The sequence below is a fragment of the Telopea speciosissima genome, chromosome 1 (assembly GCF_018873765.1).
Source record: "Telopea speciosissima isolate NSW1024214 ecotype Mountain lineage chromosome 1, Tspe_v1, whole genome shotgun sequence".
In the NCBI taxonomy this organism is placed as follows: domain Eukaryota; kingdom Viridiplantae; phylum Streptophyta; class Magnoliopsida; order Proteales; family Proteaceae; genus Telopea; species Telopea speciosissima.
In genome coordinates, this window is record NC_057916.1 from 20,987,908 (window position 1) to 21,007,822 (window position 19,915).

The window sequence follows — 19,915 nt, forward strand, 5'->3', positions numbered from 1 at the left end:
CCCCCCCCTCCCCTCAAAAAAAAAAAATGGTAGATGTAATAAAAACTCTAGGAGTGTCAACCGAATTCCTTGGTTTGGTTTTGTTTTTGGTTTTAGTAAAATATTTAATATGATCCAGTTTTGATGGCTGGATTAGACCGATTAAAACAAACCAAATGAACATAAATTGAAAAATAGTTTTTGTTATTTATTTATGTACTTGATCATACGATTATAATTGACATAGCTCGTGTTGGGTTTGGTGGCTTTTATCTAGGTTGGTTGATGGGTTGATTCAATGATGTAGTTTGAGTTACCCATGTGAATGGAATGTGAAGAGTCTTCAACAAGGTTGGGTTTTCTAAGAAAGTGGAAGTAATTGGTGATTGAAGACATTAAGCAAAGTAAAGTCTTTTAAAAGACACTTTAAAAAAAATGTGTAGTGGATTTTCTCTAAGGAGAGAAAAAGTGAAATCTTGCATTCTTGTCCAACAAGATAAAAGAGAGAGAGTTAATGAGTTTTCTCTAAAGAGAAAGAAAACGACGAGATAAAATATATAGGTTATTTTTTTTATTGGTAAATAAATATATAGACTAATAGAAAGTAGAGAAGAGAGAAAAAGAAGGTGGTGAAAAACTAAGGATATAGTGACTCACCAAGTGAGAAAAGGGAAGAGAGAAAGGATAACTATTATTTCATCTCTTGTTTTTATGGAAGATCAAATCATTCCCTAAATGTGGGCGATATTACTAAACTACGTAACTCTCTTATCTCTCTTATGTGATTGTTTCTTTTTCTTTCTTTTTTTTGTTGTGCTTGATAATCTTCCACATACCAAATTTAGTAAGATATTTTCGTCGAAAAGAAAAAAAGGTTGTATCCTACCTCAACTGCTACTAAATTCAAAATATTAAAGGGATAAGAGATTAAAATCGACCGGATTAATAATAATCAGTTTCGATTGATTAGAATCACCGATTAGCTTATCAATCAGTTTCGATATAGACAAATATATGCAAAGGGGTTCGGTCAAACCAGACCGATTGAACACCACTAATTAGGTGGGCCCCATTATCAATTGCTCATTTGAGAACTCATCCTCAACCAACCTTCCCCCCTCCCCTTTTTTCTTTTTCTTTTTTTTACCTATTTACAATCCAAGAATGTATTTGTTTTAGGGGTACTGTTCTTTGTGTTGCAGCGCAGCCTGCGCCCAGGAACATGGGAGTAGGCGTAATGAGTATCCTACTCTCTGCACAGGCTGCACTGTGATACAGAGAACAGTCTCCCTTTTTTTTAATATATGGACTGCAGTCTTAAATTAAAAATAAAAAATAAAAAAATTATTCGATGGTAAACGGATAAGCAAGAATTTGTGCAATTCACATTGATCGAGTTCATGAAATTCTTCTAGATTCGAACTTTCACACTGCCAATTAAGCTATGATCTTAGAAATAGAATATTCAATCAGAGAAATGGGTGGCGGGTGTTGTACGTTTGAACCAATAAATAGAGTGGAAAACCATTTAGGGAACTCATTAATATATATATATAAAAGTAAACAAATTAAAATAGCGAAATCTTTAGAATATTGACTTAGCTTTGCCTTTTTGGAATATAAAATAAACTAAACTAGCTTTCATACGAATATTCATTTAGAAGAAACCCCCTCCCCCCCCCAACAAAAAAAAAGTGTTCTAAAAAAGCTAAATTTGCTGTTCAAATTTTCAAAGTTTCCTGTGTAAAACAGCACAAAGAGGTGAGTACCATGATCAGTTTTTAATTTTGAGAACTCATCATTATCTTCCTATATTATTATTAGCCTGTCATGTAGTGCGGTGTGTACCTGCCATCAGATATAATCATGCGCGAAATGATCTGTGCGTCTCAATCCTTTTCACTTTTCAAAAGGAATGCATTGGTCATTTTGTGTGTGACTGTGTCTAAGCAGTACACATTGTGCTGCACAATCGGATGGTATTTTTTTTCCCTTATTATTAAATTGATGACAATTGGATTAAGAAGAATTTGTACAATTCATCTTGACCAAAGTCCATAGAAACCTTTTATGATTCGAATTTCATGTTGTTGAAGCATATGATATCTTAAAAATAGATGAGAATCTTGATTCCGTAAATTGAGGTGAGGTTGTATATATGTTGAACCAGTAAAGATAGAGAGGAATTTACATTTGATATTCTAAATGCAAGTGCGTCAATGGTTGGACATCAGCTGGTATCATTCGTTCAACAATGTCTGGTGGAATCAAAGTCTCTTTTCTTTTTCTTAAATCTTTTCTACCAATAACAGAAAATTTTCATGAAGCTTTTAGATTCTAAAATAAAGTAACACTGTTTAAAAGGTTAAAATTAAATATACAACTTAATCTACTAGGTAGGAGGAACTGTCTTTTCCACTGTTATTTGAAGACTAATTTCTGTTACATAAAATCATTTTTAATTCTATAATTGCCATTGATCAATATTGACCTCATGTTCACTTAGACTTAATGTAGTTATATATATTCTTTATGCTTAGTTACCATTTAACTCCATTAAACATTATTGGTATTGTGGCAAACTTGCCATTCTTCATCAGTCTTTAACTGTTTTTGTGTAAACACCATTCAAAATTCTAGGAGCTCTTCTTCCCCACTTCACTCAATCTGTTCTGATTCTATGAGCAACTTTGAGATATCTTTTGACCATCAATCTTCACCACTCCTTTATTGTTTGCATTTTGGCAAAACAGACAACTTCCATTGTCTAATTATAATTACTTAAAAGAGCTATTGAAAAACCTGTGGACTATATAGTGTTTAGTTTTTTTTTTTTGGGTTAAAGGGTTTGTGTAAGAAATCACCATATATTAAAGGATCGAGTTTTTCCACACTCACGGTTAGAAGATTTGAGGTTCGGATGGTATAGAAAAGTTATCGGGAATAATTGGAGTATTATTAACTTCGTACAATAGGGGAAATAAAAATAGGTGGTTGGAATGAGGAAAACTTTTGTTTATAATAAGTTATGGGGAAGAGTTTTCTCTTTATGAGTGTGGCTCCTATGGCAACACGGGGCTAATGGGAGAGTGTGCAAAAGCAACAACAGGGGTAGGATTTCTTTTTTTAATGGGGTGCGGGGAGGTCATTTCACCCCATTCTATGTCTGGGTGTAGGGCCACTCTCAAGCAGGCTCCTTTTTCCTTAGGTTACTAATTAGGGATTTGAATTATTTTTAAGAGAGAGAGAGAGAGAGAGAAAGCGACAAAGTAACATTGTACCCTCATATATTGACATCATACACATCTAGAGGATGAGAGGGATTTTGGTAACTATCAATTTATATACAGAGACTCACATCATTAAATGATGAGAGAGGAACCCTATGCGGGGGCATGTATTTTACGATCACATGTCTACCTTTTTTTTTTTGATTGATAAATGATGACACAGTAACATATCTCTTTCTCTCACTCAATGAATCGTGTCACAATACAGGAGAGGGCTTGAAATATGTTCTCAATTCAAGTTGAAGCAAATGTTGCTCAAAGGATCCCAAGTGGTTCAATCTTCAGATATGATATCCAGTTGTGTGTTATATAGCTTGTCCATTAATATTTTACTAATTAAATCTGTCTCTATCTATCTGTCTAACCATCCATCATTCTCAAAGCTTGCAGCTTTTCTTCATGAGATCTGATATGATAAGATCTATCCATGATAGTTACTGATCCTACCAAAGAATCTCATTCTGCTCATCATATTTGGTTGGATAAGTCAAGACTGTGTGTCATCAAAGCACATATTAATTATTAGGATAAGTTTAAAGAGTGTCATCAAGCAATATTATTAAGACACATGCATTTCCTTTGAGTGTAAATAAACACATTAGAATTGTCCTCATCTAGTTTTAATTAGCCAGCTCCAGTAATGGTCCCAACAACCCAACCCAACCCAACCCAACCCAAATGGGATAAGACAGTTTTTAATTTGCACATATCTTTCAACTGTTGGACTCTATCTCTTTCTCTTTCTCTTTCTCTTTCTTTCCAGGTTTAATTCTCTGGTAGAAAATGTTTGGGTCATTTAAGGTGTGCTATTATTGGGCCTTTATTGAGACCCATTTTAATAGTCTTAATTTAAGATAAACACACACTCAGAATTGGATCAAATCTTTAATGGGTCCAAACCTAATATTATTACAAATGGCTTCTATTGTTAGGTCCAATCCATCATCAAAGACTGAAAGTATATCAAAACAGATCAAAGGATTCAAAGCTGAACCCCTTTTTATCTATCCATCTTCCATCCATTATCCTCTTACTCTCTTTTCAAACACTCATTCTAAGGTACCCATAAAACCCATCTTTATCCACTCTCTTTCCTTTCCTTTCCTTTCTGCCACTTATGGATTCGATACAAATCTTCATAACTGTCAAGTTCCTTTAATACATAAATAATACCACCAGATATAGTAATCCAGCCAGAAAAAAAAAAAACGAAAAGAAGAAAGAGAGAGTAGAGATCATTTCCTTATTACTATATACAGAAGATCTTAGAAAGAGAATGGACCACTGGGCCATAGTATGCAGTGGCCACGGTTGTCACACGTGGTTAGTTCCTATTGAACATTTATCTAGTCAGCCTTGGTCACAACAGCAACAACACATGGCTGAGGGTAAGGACACTCGGGGAACATGCGCCGAGTCTCAGTAGTCAGAAATTAGTATTCAAAAACACAATAGTGATGGATGATGTGTCATCACTGGTTAAATGGGGGCCCACTTAATTGGGCCCATCAGTACTCAGCTCTATTTTCAAATTAACTCAAATATCTGACCGGGTCTTTTGTCCCCATTCTCTCTCATTCATTTGTTTTCATCGTATGGGCCTCTGCAGCTTCTGCCATCCCTTCTTCTTTTTCCACTCTCTCATCCATTGCTTTCAATTCTTAATGTCAGTTCTTGACAGAACCGGAACTACCGGTAAAATCCCACCTTTTTTGGGTGTCATCCTTACCATTGGATGGACAGAAAATACCTTGGTAGGTCACTTCTTGAATTTGAGATCCTATCTTAACCATGTGTCCCATCACAAACTCCTATTCCACAAACAATCTTAAATTTTGGAAGGGTAAGAACACTCAGTTTTAGAAGGACATCACTACCAATGCAAAGTACTGCTTCAACCACAAAAGGGAGAGAAGTGCTTCAACTCACGATTTAATAACACAATTTTAAAAAGTCAGAAAGAAGCAAAACAGTAGTAGAGGTTATGAGTTCAACTCTAACCTATCCGAAAATGAAAAATTTACGAGCAGTCGAAACTGGAAAGACACCTTATATATCTATCCACTGTTTCAAAGGACCCATTGATCCCTTTACTTGGGATAAAAACCAACGGTGGTTGTGCTTAGACTAAAACAAAGCTAGCTTTTGCCCCATACCCAAAACTGCTTGGCTGTCCAGTTTAGACCAAAATTTTATGTATTGGTTATGTAATTGTTATCCACCTGTGGTCACTAGGGCTGAAATGGTTGCATGCCCTTATCGTATTAAGTTTAAGGGCAAGAGAACGCTGTTAACCGATTGCATAGTCCCTGTATTGATACGGTAACCAATGAAAATACACACAAAAGCATTAGTTTAGATGTGTTTTTCAATTTCATCAGAGTTGATTAGTCATTTTGCATACAAAGGTATTGATTTGTATTTAGACATAGGAACCACATGATCGATTTGTATTCTCTTCTAAATTTAATTATTATTATTATTTTTCGTGTGTAAGGGATCCAATAGAAACCATACAAGAGACCCATGGAAAGAAGAGACCAGAATGGGGGGCCAAGGCCCAAGAGGACCACAACCTTCTTGGAAAGCAGGAAAAAGGTCCCGTGACTTAGATATGGGCAAGGGAACTTATCCAATAACCAAGTCCCTCTTGTTTTTTATTTTTGGTGCACAAGTCCCTCCTAATAAGTGAGAAGTTGAAGTCCAATTATTTAATCAGATATTCGATGAACAACAAAATATCTTAGGATATTTTTGTATACGTTTATATATCTAGATATGTCCGGCAACTGAATATTTGATTAAAAATAGCATGTATTTTAATCCTTTTTTATACATTTATATTTTTATATTTTATTATTATTATATTAGATGCTTGACTTGCATTTACTTATTTAACCTTCAATTTAATTTAAATCATTCTCTATAAATACCCTGTTTATTATGTGAAATGCCATGTATATAACCTTATATTCATCATATATATATAACCTTTCAACAGTAGGGTTTTAGAAATCGGATCGGCTGTTTCGAGGAGGAATTGGTAAATCTAATTAACTTTGATTCTTTGTTTATTGAGTCTGACCGATTTAGACTGAGTGAGATAAGCCAAGTCCGATTAATTCCCAAATAATTCCGACTTTTAAACCTTACTGTGAAGAAAGGGTACCAAATATATCAGATTTTCTAAAAAATCATTGACCCACATGGCTGAAGGGTGGTGGTATATTCGTTTGCGTGATAGCTAGACTTAATGGTACCTTTTTCCCATTCTTTGCCTCCCTAACGGCCCACCCCCTCCCTTGGTTCTTTGAACACCACTTTCCTCCCATCGTTCGCATTGGAATTTTAGAAATATTCTACTTTTCTTTTTAGGGGAGGGGAGTGGATTAGGAAAAGTTTTCTGGTTTGGGGAGTCATGGAATCCAGTTTGATGAACCAATTCGACCTGGTCTGGTTTGAATTTGGTGGATGGAGGTCTTGGATAAGCGCAGCAAATCCATGTCAAACCCGACCAACTGACATTTATAAGAGCAAAGTCGGGTCGTATCGTCTCTCTCTCTCTCCAACACAATCGGTAATATCGCTCTTGTTCAATGTATGTGTCTGACTAGACTTTATGGTAGAGAGAGAGAGAGTGTGGGAGGTGTACGTGTACCAGCTATAATAACACATTAGAGAGAGAGAGAGAGAGAGTGTGGGAGGTGTACGTGTACCAGCTATAATAACACATTAAACAGAAATAGTCAGGAAAGAGACAAGAAGAAAGAGAGATAGATGGGAAGTAGATAAGGTTGTTTCTCCAGTCTCCACGCAACCGCTATTATTAAGTGTTCTGCGTTTTAAATGGACCCCTTCCCTTGGGTCTTCTTCTCTCCTCTTCTCTCCTCTCCTACACAAGTCTTGTCTGAGGCTCTCAGCTCATATATCCAAATCGAAAAGCCCACAACATGGAAACGTGGGACCGAGAAGCAAGCGGGAGGGAGGGGTGTGGAGTGGGGTAGAGCCGTAGGGGTTTGACAGTTGACACTAGGAAAAAACAGGAGGGAGGACAAGGGCGGTTGTTATCCAATGGCGACACGTAGCGTTAAGAGGTTGGCAGGTGGCAATACACCCCACCTGGCACAGTGTTGGACCCACGCGTCGCTTATCTGTTATGGTTGGGGAAAGAATTAAAGACGCTGGATAATATATTAATTTAGGATTGACGGAAGGAAGAGAGAGAAAGAGAGAGATGTATGGGTAGAGTGAGATGTAGGGAGAGAGAGAGAGTATGTACTACAGATGATGAGATATGGTAACCGTCGGCGAGGGAGGAGAGAGAGAGGTAGGGGGTGGAAGGGGAGTAGAGAGAGAGAGAGAAAAAGGAACAAACAGAGGAAGAGTGCTTTAAATGACGGCACATGGGCGGCACCACTGCCGTCTTCTTTTACTTATAAATTGCTGAAGGAGCTCTCGCTTTCTTCTCAATCCTCTGCCTCCTCGCTCTCGTTATTTCCTATTCTCCATATCCCCTCGTCTGCCATCTTCACGTGTTTCTGCTTCCCCCTTCCCCTATCTTCACTGCAGATCTTATCCCTTTCCCTTCTTCTGGGTTCTTTTGGGCGGATCGTTCCTTCCGAAAAATCCAGTCGGTTTCTGTAGTTGCCCACTGCTGTTTTTTGGTTCTGCGTCTCTCTGTGTGTGTGTGAGAGAGAGATTACTACACAAAGGCCAGAGAAAGTTAGAGATATGGAAGGGAAGAAACAAGTGGGTTCGTCCTCCCCGTTCCCTTCTGACCTTTTCGGAACCAAGGAATCGTCGTCATCCAAGGGAATTTTCGGGTCTGTTTTTCCACCTGCATCAAAGCTCCAGGTTTGTATGTCACTCTCTTCTTAGCGTCATTACGATTTTTTCTTACTATTTCTCACGTGGGTTTGCTCATTTATATCTTCAATTGATCGACCCCTCTGGTTCTCCCTCTCTTTCTCTCTGCGACTGTGGGCGCTTGCTTGGGTGTTCTTTGGTGCCCTGTTTCATGTCAGTGGGCTGTAGATTTATACTGTGTTTCTGCAAAACTTGTGTCGCTAGTTGAGTTCTCTTGGAGTCTAGAAGAGCATTCGTTATGGTTGATGGTTTTGCTTAATTGAATTGTTATTGCAGGTTAAACTGTGGCAGGGGTCCTCTTCTGTAACTTCTCTATCGTTAAAGATGATCTCTCTTTTTTCCCCTTTTTTTAATTGGCAAAGATTATTTTTTTTTTCTTATATTATTGTTCTTGGGATTTCAGCAGGTAGAGAGGGACTCTTCGCACTCCGAGCTGATGGGAACGTTGAAAAAACAAGATTCTGGGGATTATCGCTGGAACACCAAACAGGGAGCTCCAGGTTTGTGTGCCACACTCGTGTCTTTGGTTTTGGAAGATAACAAGTCATCAGTTACGGTATACAATCTAAAGTTCTGAACATGTTCTCACTTGAAAGAATGCTGCATGGTTTGGTTACTCACCAATATATATGCTGCTTCCTCCATATGTATCTTAGCTTCTTAGGTTGGTAGTTCTGCAACTTCAGGTCTTCTTTCGGTTCACTTTATTTGGTCCTTTGTTGCAACCAAAATTCACTCAAGTCCGCCGTTTGATTTTCAATTATCTTTAAATCTCACCCACTGCTCATGAGAGCCAAAAGTGCATTCAGTTCCCCCGAAGCAAAGAAGTAGCCCTGTTTCAGTCCTATTGCAACCATTGTGTCCTGGCTACAAAACTTTCCATATTCCTTTGAAGTAGCTTTACTTTCCTTGTGATGGATGCTCTTTCTTTCTATATTAATATATGAGAGAGTGATTCATTAATCATTCTTACTTCACTAGTTGTTCTTGTGAGCCATGTATTATGTTTCTAGGGAATATCTCTCCAATTTGAAGTGTTTCCTTTTCAGATAACAAGTATCAAAGCAGAGAAGGTAATAACAGTAACACAACCAACAAGGATAACGGTTCCATTTATCAAGATGAGTCAGTGGGGCATTGCCTTCTCAGCTCATCCCTTTACTATGGTGGACAAGACATCTATTCGAATTCCTCCAGTACCCGGCCATCATCTGGATCTAACCCTGTTGTGAGTATATCATTCAGTGATTTTTTTTTCCCATTGTAATATGAGCATGGGTAAGTAGGCAGAAAATTTTACAGGTGACCCATTCAATCAAAGATGAAATATCTAACATTCTGTAATACAAAATTGTGTGATCTCATTAGTACAAGGAAGATGGGCGAGATGATTCAAGTGAAGACAATTTACACAGTGCTTCAAGAGGCAATTGGTGGCAAGGTATGATCATTGCAAGAGTGAAAACAATTGTACAAGGATCATACTGTTTGGGCACCAGAAAATGCTTACAGCCTATTTGTCTTCTTTTTTTTTTGCAGGTTCACTCTATTACTAAAACCTTGTCTCAAAGCATGTTAATAAATTCAACTATGTATTAAGGTACTTGCTAACTTCTAATCCTTCCTGGAGAAGACAGATGGATCATTGTTATTTTAAAGATGCTTTTTCACCTTGGGAAAATTTGAGATAGTTTGTGGTTCTATTCTTGGAAATTATGCCTCTTGTAATACTTTTATTAAACTTTGCTGGTTCTTTTGTTCATCATTCTACTATAAAACCAGAGCAATTCTTCTGTTCAAAGCTTTTTTTGTTGTCATCCTAGCATTATGCCATGCCACAGGAACCCTTTCTGCTGGATTTAATTTCCTTAGATGCCTAAACAATGAAAAGCTGAAACCTTTGGAAATTAAACTGGATTTGGGTTCTTTTGGTTTTCTTCTTTTCTAATATAGTAACTTATTGTAATAATTAATTTTCAAACTGCACTAAAAAGGTGCTCTGTTGCGTTTGACAAAAACAATTTTGTTTTGTTTTAAGAAAACTCTGTTTCTTACCGTGAAGTGATACTTTTTTCTGGTATTTGTTGACTACAGGAGTTAGATAACGTCCCGGCAGTGACTTGTATCTACCATGTGTAATACGGAAGAAGATAAATGGTTTTCTATAGTTACGTGTTACTTTGGATGGGAACAGCGGTGGCTCTTATGTGGCTTCTTCTGATTTACCCAAACAGATGCAACATAACGTTTAATGTGATTTGGTCTTTGTTTCTTTGTAGGTTTAACTGTAATAATAAGATACTCTAGAGGGACGTTGTTGTAAATTTTAATTACTGCTTTATGGGTTGTGTACCTTGGACTCTCTCTCTCTCTCTCTCTCTCTCTCTCTATATATATATAATTATGTGGATTATCAATTATGTACTGAGAAATAATGTAAATGTAAAATATTTGCCTAGTTAAGTTTCAATCAAGTTTCTATGAATTTTTTTTCTGATTTAAATTCAAAAATTCTTGAGTCACACACACCACATGCTTGCGCGTTGAAAGCTAACTTGTGGCCTTTTCAACCTCAAATTTCATCCAAAAAGTTTGTGATTAACAGTTTTTAGATAAAGAGAATTTGGTGGATTATGAAAATATCCATTCGTCAGAGCTATTGGTGGTTTCTAGAGTTTGAGAAGAGAGAGAGATTCAATAGCTGGACCACCTCTCTGTGAATTGACTGTTTCTAGAGTTCGAAGAGGAGACATTCAATCACTGGACCACCTACTGTGAAATTGACTGCCAATTCAGGGCAAGGATGGGAGAAAGGCACTGGGCTACCACCTATTTTCATGGGGGAGGCCTCATCTCCAACAAATATAGATCAATACCCATCCGTCGTGCAGCACAAAATTCACTTTGTGGATGTGTGGAACCCATGAGCTTCAGGGTTCAGGATGAAAGATTCTGCTTACTAGGTGGGTCGATGGTGATGGTATCTTTTTCAAGTGGTGACTGGTAACCTTCTTACGAGGTTGGATTGGAAAAAGAAAAATTCTGTCTTGGACTGTGACCGAATTATATAATAATTTGGAAAACATTTACTTTCAGTCTATGATCATTAGAGTGGTCATAGTGATAGCTGTTGAAAGATCATCAGTGGGTCCAACTGTGTGTGTTGTTGGGGGGGGGGGGGGATCGAAGCTGTGATTGTTAATGACAGCAACATCGTTAAGGACCTAGTAGTGTTCCATTCAAAGTTATTAAAAGCTGGCACCCTTCATCAAATCACGTAGACTGGAGAAATAGTTGATGTCTAGTGCTCCACTACTGTTGTGATTGCTGTTCCGTCTGAGAGTCTCACTCAGTAGGTTTCTTTAAGAACAAGAACAGGACAAGATTAAGCTCGTGATAAACAAAGACTAGAAGCATAAGATTATCTGAATATGGTATACATAATCACATACTTATATTATTCAGAGATCCTCACATTACATCTAATAACACTTGCAGCTTTTATTGGCTTTATACACCTGTTTTAACAACACAGTTACTACCACACCATTAGCTACTAAACAGTGTGTACCCTAATAACCCCAGCGCATGGTGTTCACTCCTCCTTGCTACCACATCAAGGCAATGTGTAAGCTGCAAAACAACCAACAAGGTGAAGATTACAAGGTGTCCTATCCGTTCAAGAGTAGAGAGAGATGCCAAAATCATGCTGATAAAGAAACTCTTTACCTCCACACTTGTAACCAACAGGACGGTTGGCAATGTTGCAACGCTTGGGAATAGTCACAGCAACTTCTGGTTTCACTCCAACACTCTTGGCTGTCTGAGAAAGCATAACAGCACAGAGGCAGCTGGGATTCTTGCCAATTTGCTTGATCTGAAGGCAGCACTTGTCAGAGGGCTCAGTGTTCTCATCTTGACCTGCCATTACACACGGAGTAAGCTTCAAAGCCTCAGTCTCAACAGGACTACTGCCACATTCTCCAGCCCCTTGAACCTTTTCAATGCCAGTGATACCTAAAACCAAAAGCAACCCCAAAAGGAAAATATGCTTCATTTGAACCTCCATTTCTCCAATACAACAACAATGAACAATCCTTCCAATTCACAACAGTATAGAACTAATACTTCCAAACACAACAGCTATGAACAAATCCTTCCAATCCCTTGGGTTTTATACTGTCGCCAGCATCCAAAAAGTTGATTCATCTGAAATCCACTTGGTTCTAGTGGTGGTGGCACTAGAGCAAAAGGCCATTTATTTATTGCAGCACTACTCTTGAGTTGGGTTGTTGAGGATTACTTGGCTACTCTTGATTGGTTGGAAGTGGGAACCTGCAATAATCATGCCCAGTATACCTTTCTTTCTTTTCAATAAATATGCATGAAAGAAGAGCCTTTCATAAGCAGCTCCCATCTTAGTAGCAGTGAACAAATTCAAACCTGTGTGTCTAGCCAACTCACCCTTCTCCAAAATTCCTCTTCAATGAACTTACTGTCGGCGAAAATGTGCACCCATCTGTGTAACTGATTAGACTGGCAAGCTTAGCAGCCATTACTGGTTTACCCGAAACCATAGCTTCCAAAAAGGTGTGATCCAATCCTTGAGCTCAAAGAGTCGGGTTCAGAAAGGTATCGAGCACATTATAAAAACTTTGCCAGCTGCATCTGGTCCAGTGGCCCCCAAAACCAGAACACTGGGACCAAGGTCTCTGTATCTATCACCCCAGGCCCATCTCCAGCTACCAGAACAAAGATTCTTCTTTGCAAGGTCTCATCTTCCATGAACATTTGCTTCAGAACTTCAGACATTATTGAATGTCCTTTATTCTTCACTAGCATCTTCGCCATCCCCAAAACAAAGGTCCTGAATCTGGAATGCCATTTTCCACCAAGAATATTCACCACTAATGTTTGGCTTGAAGATTTCCTCATCTACACCATTAAGAATAACATGAACACATTCTTCAGGGACCATACAAATCCTTTTCAGAATATCTCCTTGCATGATCACTACTAGCAACATGGTGAGAATAATGTGGAAAGAACTTCACCTCTTCCAACAACTCTAATGGCTCTCTCATTTAGAGCATAAGTGTTGGGCTGTTCAGAAGTCCTTACAAGTTTGTGGATAATGTCAGAATGTATGGTTCCATATGCATTCCCATGCCAGGAAACGGTAAGGTCAGATAGATTCTAAGCTTGAGTGTGCAAAAGCCCCACGCTCCAAGTATGAACCACATCAACGGTTTTCCAGTAGTGTTTTGGGAAAGAAATGCTTCAAAACCAGGGCTATATCCAGGTAACTTACGGCTGTTGGTTTCGATTGATGGAAATTCATGTTGATTTGTGGGTATCTTGGGAAGGTGGAATTCAGGTTGATTTATAGTTCATGGTCTCTTTTGGCAATGGCAAAAAGTGCAAGGGTTACGGCATGTCATTGCAGCCCTCTGAAAGATTCCTGTTTGGCAATTTCTTGACAAAGACTGCAATTTTGAAGAGCTTTAGAAGTGGTTTTGAAGAAAAGGAAAATTGATGCAGGTAAGTCGCCTAAAGGTCTTATTTATTGGCATTTGGCAATACGCCTTGGGTTGAGTTATATAGGTGTTTGGCCTTTGATCTCATGGGTTCTTTGTAATGTATCACTTTTTTTTTTTTTTTTTTTTTTTGGTAATGGTAATGTATCACTTTAATGAACCTAAAATATGGGTAGAAAATATGAAAACAGGATTTACTTCATTAATTTAGTTAAGAGTCTGTTTTGAGTCGGCTTCTTTCATTATTTTAGTTTTTTTTTTTTTTTTTTTCTAAAGAATCATTTATATTAAAAAGAAAGAAAAAAAGAATATACACAATACAAGTTGTGTCTAGAAAGACACTAGAAACAAAAAACAAAAAGCATAGCAAAGCCCCCTCCCCTCCACCTTCGACATGGCCATCAACTAGGGAGGGACCTACAAGTTTCTTCACACCTCTAACTCATTAGCTAATGATTGGGTTAGATCTTTCTTTTTTAATGTTTGAATCTGTTTTCAAGTTTTCTATATAAATTTGTAAGGTGCTACAGCCTTGTACACGAATTTGATTAATGAGGTTGAGAATAAAAGAACATAGCTTTGTGCTTTGCTCAGTGATAGGTTTGCAGGAGGAAGAAGAAGAAAGAAAGGGAGAGGGTGCGTTGATGTTGTCCTTTATAAGTAAGGGCATTTTGGTTACAATAGATTAATTATTAACACTGTTAACGGCCTGGTACTAAGTGAAGCCCAATTTGAAAAGTAGGGGAAGTCTGAGTAATTGTCAGAAACGTAAGAGAGGTTCCCTGAATTGATAGAAAGGTCAAGGAGGTCTGAGTAATTTACTCAAAAACATAGCTTTATGCTTTGCTCGGTGAGAGAGTTTGATGAGATGCCATTGGTGAGAGGCCATGAATGAGAGACTTGAGTATGATAGAGACTACCTTAGCAGAAGTTAATTCCATTAGCAGACTTATTGAGACTCTCATGTGGAACAGTGGATGCTCGTGCTGAATTCCCAACGAAGCATGGAGTCCATTTTCGTTCTGCGACTAGAAAATGAAATGCACAAGGATTTTTTTATTTTGCTTCAGAGGGTTAGAGGATCAAAAAACTTAAAAATAGGCGACGCAAAACCAAACAAAAAACATATAAGAAACGCCGTTGCCAGGGATCGAACCCAGGTCACCCGCGTGACAGGCGGGAATACTTACCACTCTACTACAACGACTTGATGTGTTAATATCTGTTGAGTAAATTATTATCATACCTAAATACACTTTTAATTGGTTAAGATACTATATTACATCTAAATGGTTTCATTAACCCCAAGAGCAAGAACATAATGGTGCACACAATTATTATTGGGCTTGTATGTGTATGTGTTTGGGTTGGGTTTTGATCCATTACATGTATGAGGGTAAACTTGTACTTATGTACAGTTTATTGTTTCTAGGATGCTTATATATTGTTTTTTATGGGAAAAACCTTAGACATAAGCAAGGGAAATCAAATAATGAGGTGAAAAGCTGTGTAGAGTATTTCTTTGTCTTAGTGAAAAATTTTCTAGTTTTCTCGGATAGATGTAGGCATCCGTGCTCAACCACATTAAATCTTTGTGTTTGTGTGTAATTGTTTGTGTGGTTTCTTTCTCGTGTTTGCACGTTAGTCCCAACATGAAGTCCATCATTGACCTATTGTTGATGAAACCCATTGATAATTACAGTGACTTGTTACTTTGGTGGACGCCTGTAGGGAGGTTTTGCAAAGAAAAAATATTGCCAACATCTATCCAACAATAGATATCAAAATGACAGTGGTTAGTCATGCATTTTGAACCATGGATTTGGAATTTTGAGATGTTAAAATCTTCTCAATGATGCAAATAACTGCATAGCATGCAGACGTGCACACGTACCCGCACATGCACTAAAAACGATGGAAAGTATCATATATTCATATCATTAATATGGGGAAAAGAATGCTAATTAATCGTGTGGCTCTTGTGCGTAGACATAGGAGCCACGAAAGTACCACCATTCCCCCATGAAATCAAAATTTGAATTTATTTTTATGTCCCTGTGTGCACTCTCATTGGCCCCGTGCTGATGCAGGTGCTACACGACCAAACAACGATCTCTTACCCTGCTAATACTGTTTCCAAAATAGTTTATTAATCAACATGTCACATTGAGTTTATGGAAATCATTACTGTTTACTGCTATTTTGTTTCTATTTTCACAAATCTGGAGGTGGTAATAGGGCGGCCTCAGGTCAAGCTTAGAAAAGCCATCACATTATGTGCTAGTCCAATTCTTTGCATATGCTTAGTTCGTTGGTTTCAGTCCAAGGAAAACCTGTTTCAAGAGATTTTTCCTTTTTTATTTTTTGTTTAGGGATAACAGACTGAGATAAACCATCACATGAGTATCTTGAGGGTTTTTGAAGATTCAATGGGTTCTAAAGAATGAGAAAATGATAATCATGAGACTAAGACAATTGAGAAACATGGATTGAGACTGAATCGTATCATTCGGGGAGAAAAAGGTCTAGGTTACAAAAGTTAGGGATGTAAACAAATACTCGAAAATCTGAATTTGATTCGCATCTGTATCTGGGCATATGGGCTGACATCCTTTATGAGCCACAATCCAACAACCATAGCCAATATTAATTTAGTAAACCGATTTGACATATAGAGTTATGGCATTGGCTGCCATGCATAGTGTGGAATATAATAGCATTTCTATTAAACATAGAAATGATGACTAGGGAAAAGTTTATATGCTCAAAATTAAAGTCTTGGCAATTACACAACAAAACAGTATGAAGAAATTGTTCAATCAATCAACTCAAAAAGTTTTACAACTCATCAACTAGACACACCTTTATACTGAACTTAATACATTCGACTTCTCAAAATAAAGTATTTTCTCTATATATGAACAATTCTTCTACTAAAGCACACATCTCACATTTAAAGTACTAGTACATAGTTCAACGCTTATGGTTCCTTCTAATGAACTTTGACCTGGATAAATTTGTTGGGGAAAATGTCAATAACTCTACGAACAGAGGAAGTTCCATTAAAGTGTACAGAGTGAATGGAACACTAGCTAGAAAAACAATTGGAAAAGGAGACGCATAAACGAGCACTGGAGTGAAATAAAACCAGGGTAGCTTCAACAAAGGCAATCATCATCCCCACTGACGAAAAGGAAAAATAGGCCCAACATCAGCATCAGCATCAGTGGAAATTTTGTCAAGAAATCTTCTACTGCTTAGCTTGTAGTAATGATGATGGCCTTTGTTGAAGCTATCAAAGAAGGAATTAAAAACAATGTTAAGGACCTAGTAGTGTTCATTTAAAGCTGGCACCCATCAACAAAGCTACATAAACTGGAGAATAGTTGATGTCTAGTGCTCCACTGCTGTTGTGCTTCTTATCAGGGGGATGTAGATTCTGAATTATGTTCCTTCTGAGAGTCTCTCTCAGTAGGTTTCTTTCAGAACAAGAGCAGAACAAGATTGAGACTTATCAACCAAAAAAAAAAAAAAAAAGATTGACCACATGTGATAAACAAAGACTAGAAGCATTGGATTATCTGAACATGGCAAACATAATCACATACTTTTTTTATTCAGAGATCCTCACATTACAGCTAATAACACAAAAAGCTTTTATTGGCTAGATACACCTGTTATAAGTCATAACAACAAACAGTCACCACCACACCATTAGCTACTAGCAGTGGCGTACCCTAATACACAGTGCATGGTGTTCACTCCTTCCTACCTCATCAAGGCAATGTGTAAGCTGCAAAACCAGCAATAATGTGTAAGATTACAAGGTGTCCTATCCATTCAAGAGTCGGGAGAAATGCCAAAAACATGCTGGTAAAGAAAGTATTACCTCCACACTTGTAACCAACAGGACGGTTGGCAATGTTGCAGCGCTTGGGAATGGTCACAGCAACTTCTGGTTTCACGCCAACACTCTTGGCTGTCTGAGAAAGCATAACAGCACAGAGGCAGCTGGGATTCTTTCCAATTTGCTTGATCTGAAGGCAACACTTGGCAGAGGGTGCAGTGTTCTGATCTTGACCTGCCATTACACATGGAGCAAGCTTCAAAGCCTCAGTCTCAACAGGACTACTCCCACATTCTCTAGCCTCATGAACCTTTTCAATGCCAGTGATACCTAAAACCAAAAGCAACCCCAAAAGGACAATATGCTTCACTTGAACCTCCATTTCTCCAATACAACAGCAATGAACAAATCCTTCAAATTTACAATTGCAATGAACATATTCTTCCAATACCCTGGGTTTGATAATGCACCTTGCATCCAAAATGTGCTTCCACCTAAAATCCACTTAGTTCTAGTGGTGGAGGCACTAGAGCAAAAAACCATTTATTTATTGCAGCACTAACTCTTGAATAAAGTTGTTCGAGGATTACTTGGCAACTCTTGATTGATTGGAAGTGGGAACCTGCAATAATCATGCCCATTCTCCCTTTCTTTCTTTTCACTAAATATGCATAAGAGAAGAGCCTTTCATAAGCAGCCGCCATCTTAGTAGCAGTGAACAAATTCAAACGTCTGTATCTAACCAAAGAATTCCTCCTCATCCCCCCAAACCTTATAAAGAGCCCCAAGTGGGTAAGGGGAGTCAAACTCAGGACGCATGTTGATACTGGCAATGTATTGAGAATAATGTGGAAAGAACTTCACCTCTTCAACAACCTTAATGGCTCTCTCATTTAGAGCATAAATTTGGGGTTGTTCAGGAGTCCTTACAAGTTTCTGGATGATGTCAGAATGTATGGTTCCATATGCAATCCCATGCCAGGAAACAGCAAGGTTAGATAGATTCTAAGCTCGAGTGTGCAAAAGCCCCACATCTTCAGTGTTAACCAAATCAAATGGTTTTCTAGTAGTGTTTTGGACAAGAAATGCTTCCAAACCAGGGCTGATCCAGGTAACTTACGGCTGTTGGTTTTGACAGGTTTGAAATTCATATGCATTTGTGGTGAAGATGTGTAGTTCATGACCTCTTTTGGCAAGGGCAAGGTGCAAGATGAAGGGTCAAGGCATGTCGTTCCAGCCCTCCGAAAGATTCCTGGGTGGCCATTTCTTGACAAAGACAGTAATTTTGAGGAGCTTTAGAAGTGGTTTTGAAGAAATGGAGAGATGGTTCCATGCAGCAGGAAAATATAAATGATCAATGGATAGGTTTTTCTCTAATGCTATGATGTGGTTTTGAAGATTGCAGGAGCATGAACAGTGTGACCAACAGATAAACAAGATAGAAGAGCTGGAGGAGAGATAACTGAAGATGGTGGATAATTGATCTTTTGTCATTTTTGGTTACAGAGTAGGAAATTTAATTGCATGAAAGAAGAATGCTGTGGAGAAATACAATGAAGTTTAAAATGGGGAAGACAAATTGTTAGCCCGGTTGGTAGAGTGCAGGCTCTCAGGAGGTCATGGGTTCGACTATCCTGTCTTCACCTTGTGCCATAAGTCCAGAAGGCCCTCCTCTCTAACCCCCCCCCCCCCACCATACACACACACACACACACACACACACACACACATACTCATTTCCCACCTCTCTCATGTAGCTGAAGTAAACTCCCATTGGGCAGTAAGATAGGATAGACCCCCCCCCCCCAAAAAAAAAAAAAAGAAGTTGAAATGGGAGCCATGTATCAGTTTTTCAGCAGAGGAAAGAGTTATTGGATACTGTAAATTCTATAACTCTGAGAACTCTAACTGTAGCATATAATAGGCTCTTTTCTTCTTTATTTGGTTTTATATTTCCTTCTTTTTGTCTAGAGTTTTTGAATGAAGATTAAACTCTGTTTTTTTTCTCTTCTTTTTTTCCTTTCCCATCCCAATAAAGGTCTGCCCATGGTGGTTCTCTACCATTTTCAGCGATGTAAAATCCAGAATCTCACTTATTTATAGTCAATATGATTGTTTGTTTATTCAGTGGACCAATAAGCTTTCCTTTAACAGCACAACTGCACAACTCCATGCTCAAGCTAAGTTAACCAGATAGATTTTTCATTCCTCTTATAGCCTTGTTACAGAGATACATTGTTGTAATACAAGATAAGAAGGACTAAACTCATTTACCTCTAGTCCAATTGTCGCATACTCGATTCGCTCTTCTTCAAATGCACAAAAACAAGTTCTACCCAAAAAAAAAAGCACAAAAACAAGAAGAACAGCAGGAATGAAGTCAATGACATGAAATT

General features: G+C 38.0%; 4 protein-coding genes and 1 pseudogene across 4 annotated transcripts in view; 2 read left to right on the plus strand and 3 right to left on the minus strand.

Moving 5' to 3' along the window:
• The window catches only part of LOC122666270 (probable proteasome inhibitor), a 31,333-nt gene extending 23,018 nt beyond the window's left edge, over positions 1–8,315 (plus strand). The window contains exon 11 of the mRNA XM_043862455.1: positions 8,304–8,315. The gene's annotated coding sequence lies outside the window, so the exon portion shown is untranslated. The remainder of the gene's footprint in view (positions 1–8,303) is intronic.
• LOC122666308 lies at positions 7,984–10,496 on the plus strand. The gene is made up of 6 exons (XM_043862508.1): positions 7,984–8,127; positions 8,542–8,635; positions 9,185–9,363; positions 9,504–9,576; positions 9,675–9,735; positions 10,230–10,496. The coding sequence occupies exons 2-5, from the start codon at positions 8,572–8,574 to the stop codon at positions 9,689–9,691; spliced, it is 333 nt and encodes a 110-aa protein (XP_043718443.1). The 5' UTR covers positions 7,984–8,127; positions 8,542–8,571; the 3' UTR covers positions 9,692–9,735; positions 10,230–10,496.
• A 1,081-nt stretch (positions 10,497–11,577) lies between these two features.
• Positions 11,578–12,331, minus strand: LOC122672174 (putative lipid-transfer protein DIR1). Its single transcript, XM_043869674.1, has 2 exons — positions 11,865–12,331; positions 11,578–11,768 (listed from the first exon to the last, which is right to left on the minus strand). The coding sequence occupies exons 1-2, from the start codon at positions 12,202–12,204 to the stop codon at positions 11,752–11,754; spliced, it is 357 nt and encodes a 118-aa protein (XP_043725609.1). The 5' UTR covers positions 12,205–12,331; the 3' UTR covers positions 11,578–11,751.
• A 77-nt stretch (positions 12,332–12,408) lies between these two features.
• On the minus strand, positions 12,409–19,013 carry LOC122667599 (annotated as a pseudogene).
• LOC122672183 (putative lipid-transfer protein DIR1) lies at positions 17,255–17,982 on the minus strand. Its single transcript, XM_043869681.1, has 2 exons — positions 17,562–17,982; positions 17,255–17,465 (listed from the first exon to the last, which is right to left on the minus strand). The coding sequence occupies exons 1-2, from the start codon at positions 17,899–17,901 to the stop codon at positions 17,449–17,451; spliced, it is 357 nt and encodes a 118-aa protein (XP_043725616.1). The 5' UTR covers positions 17,902–17,982; the 3' UTR covers positions 17,255–17,448.
• Positions 19,014–19,915: the final 902 nt, after the last annotated feature.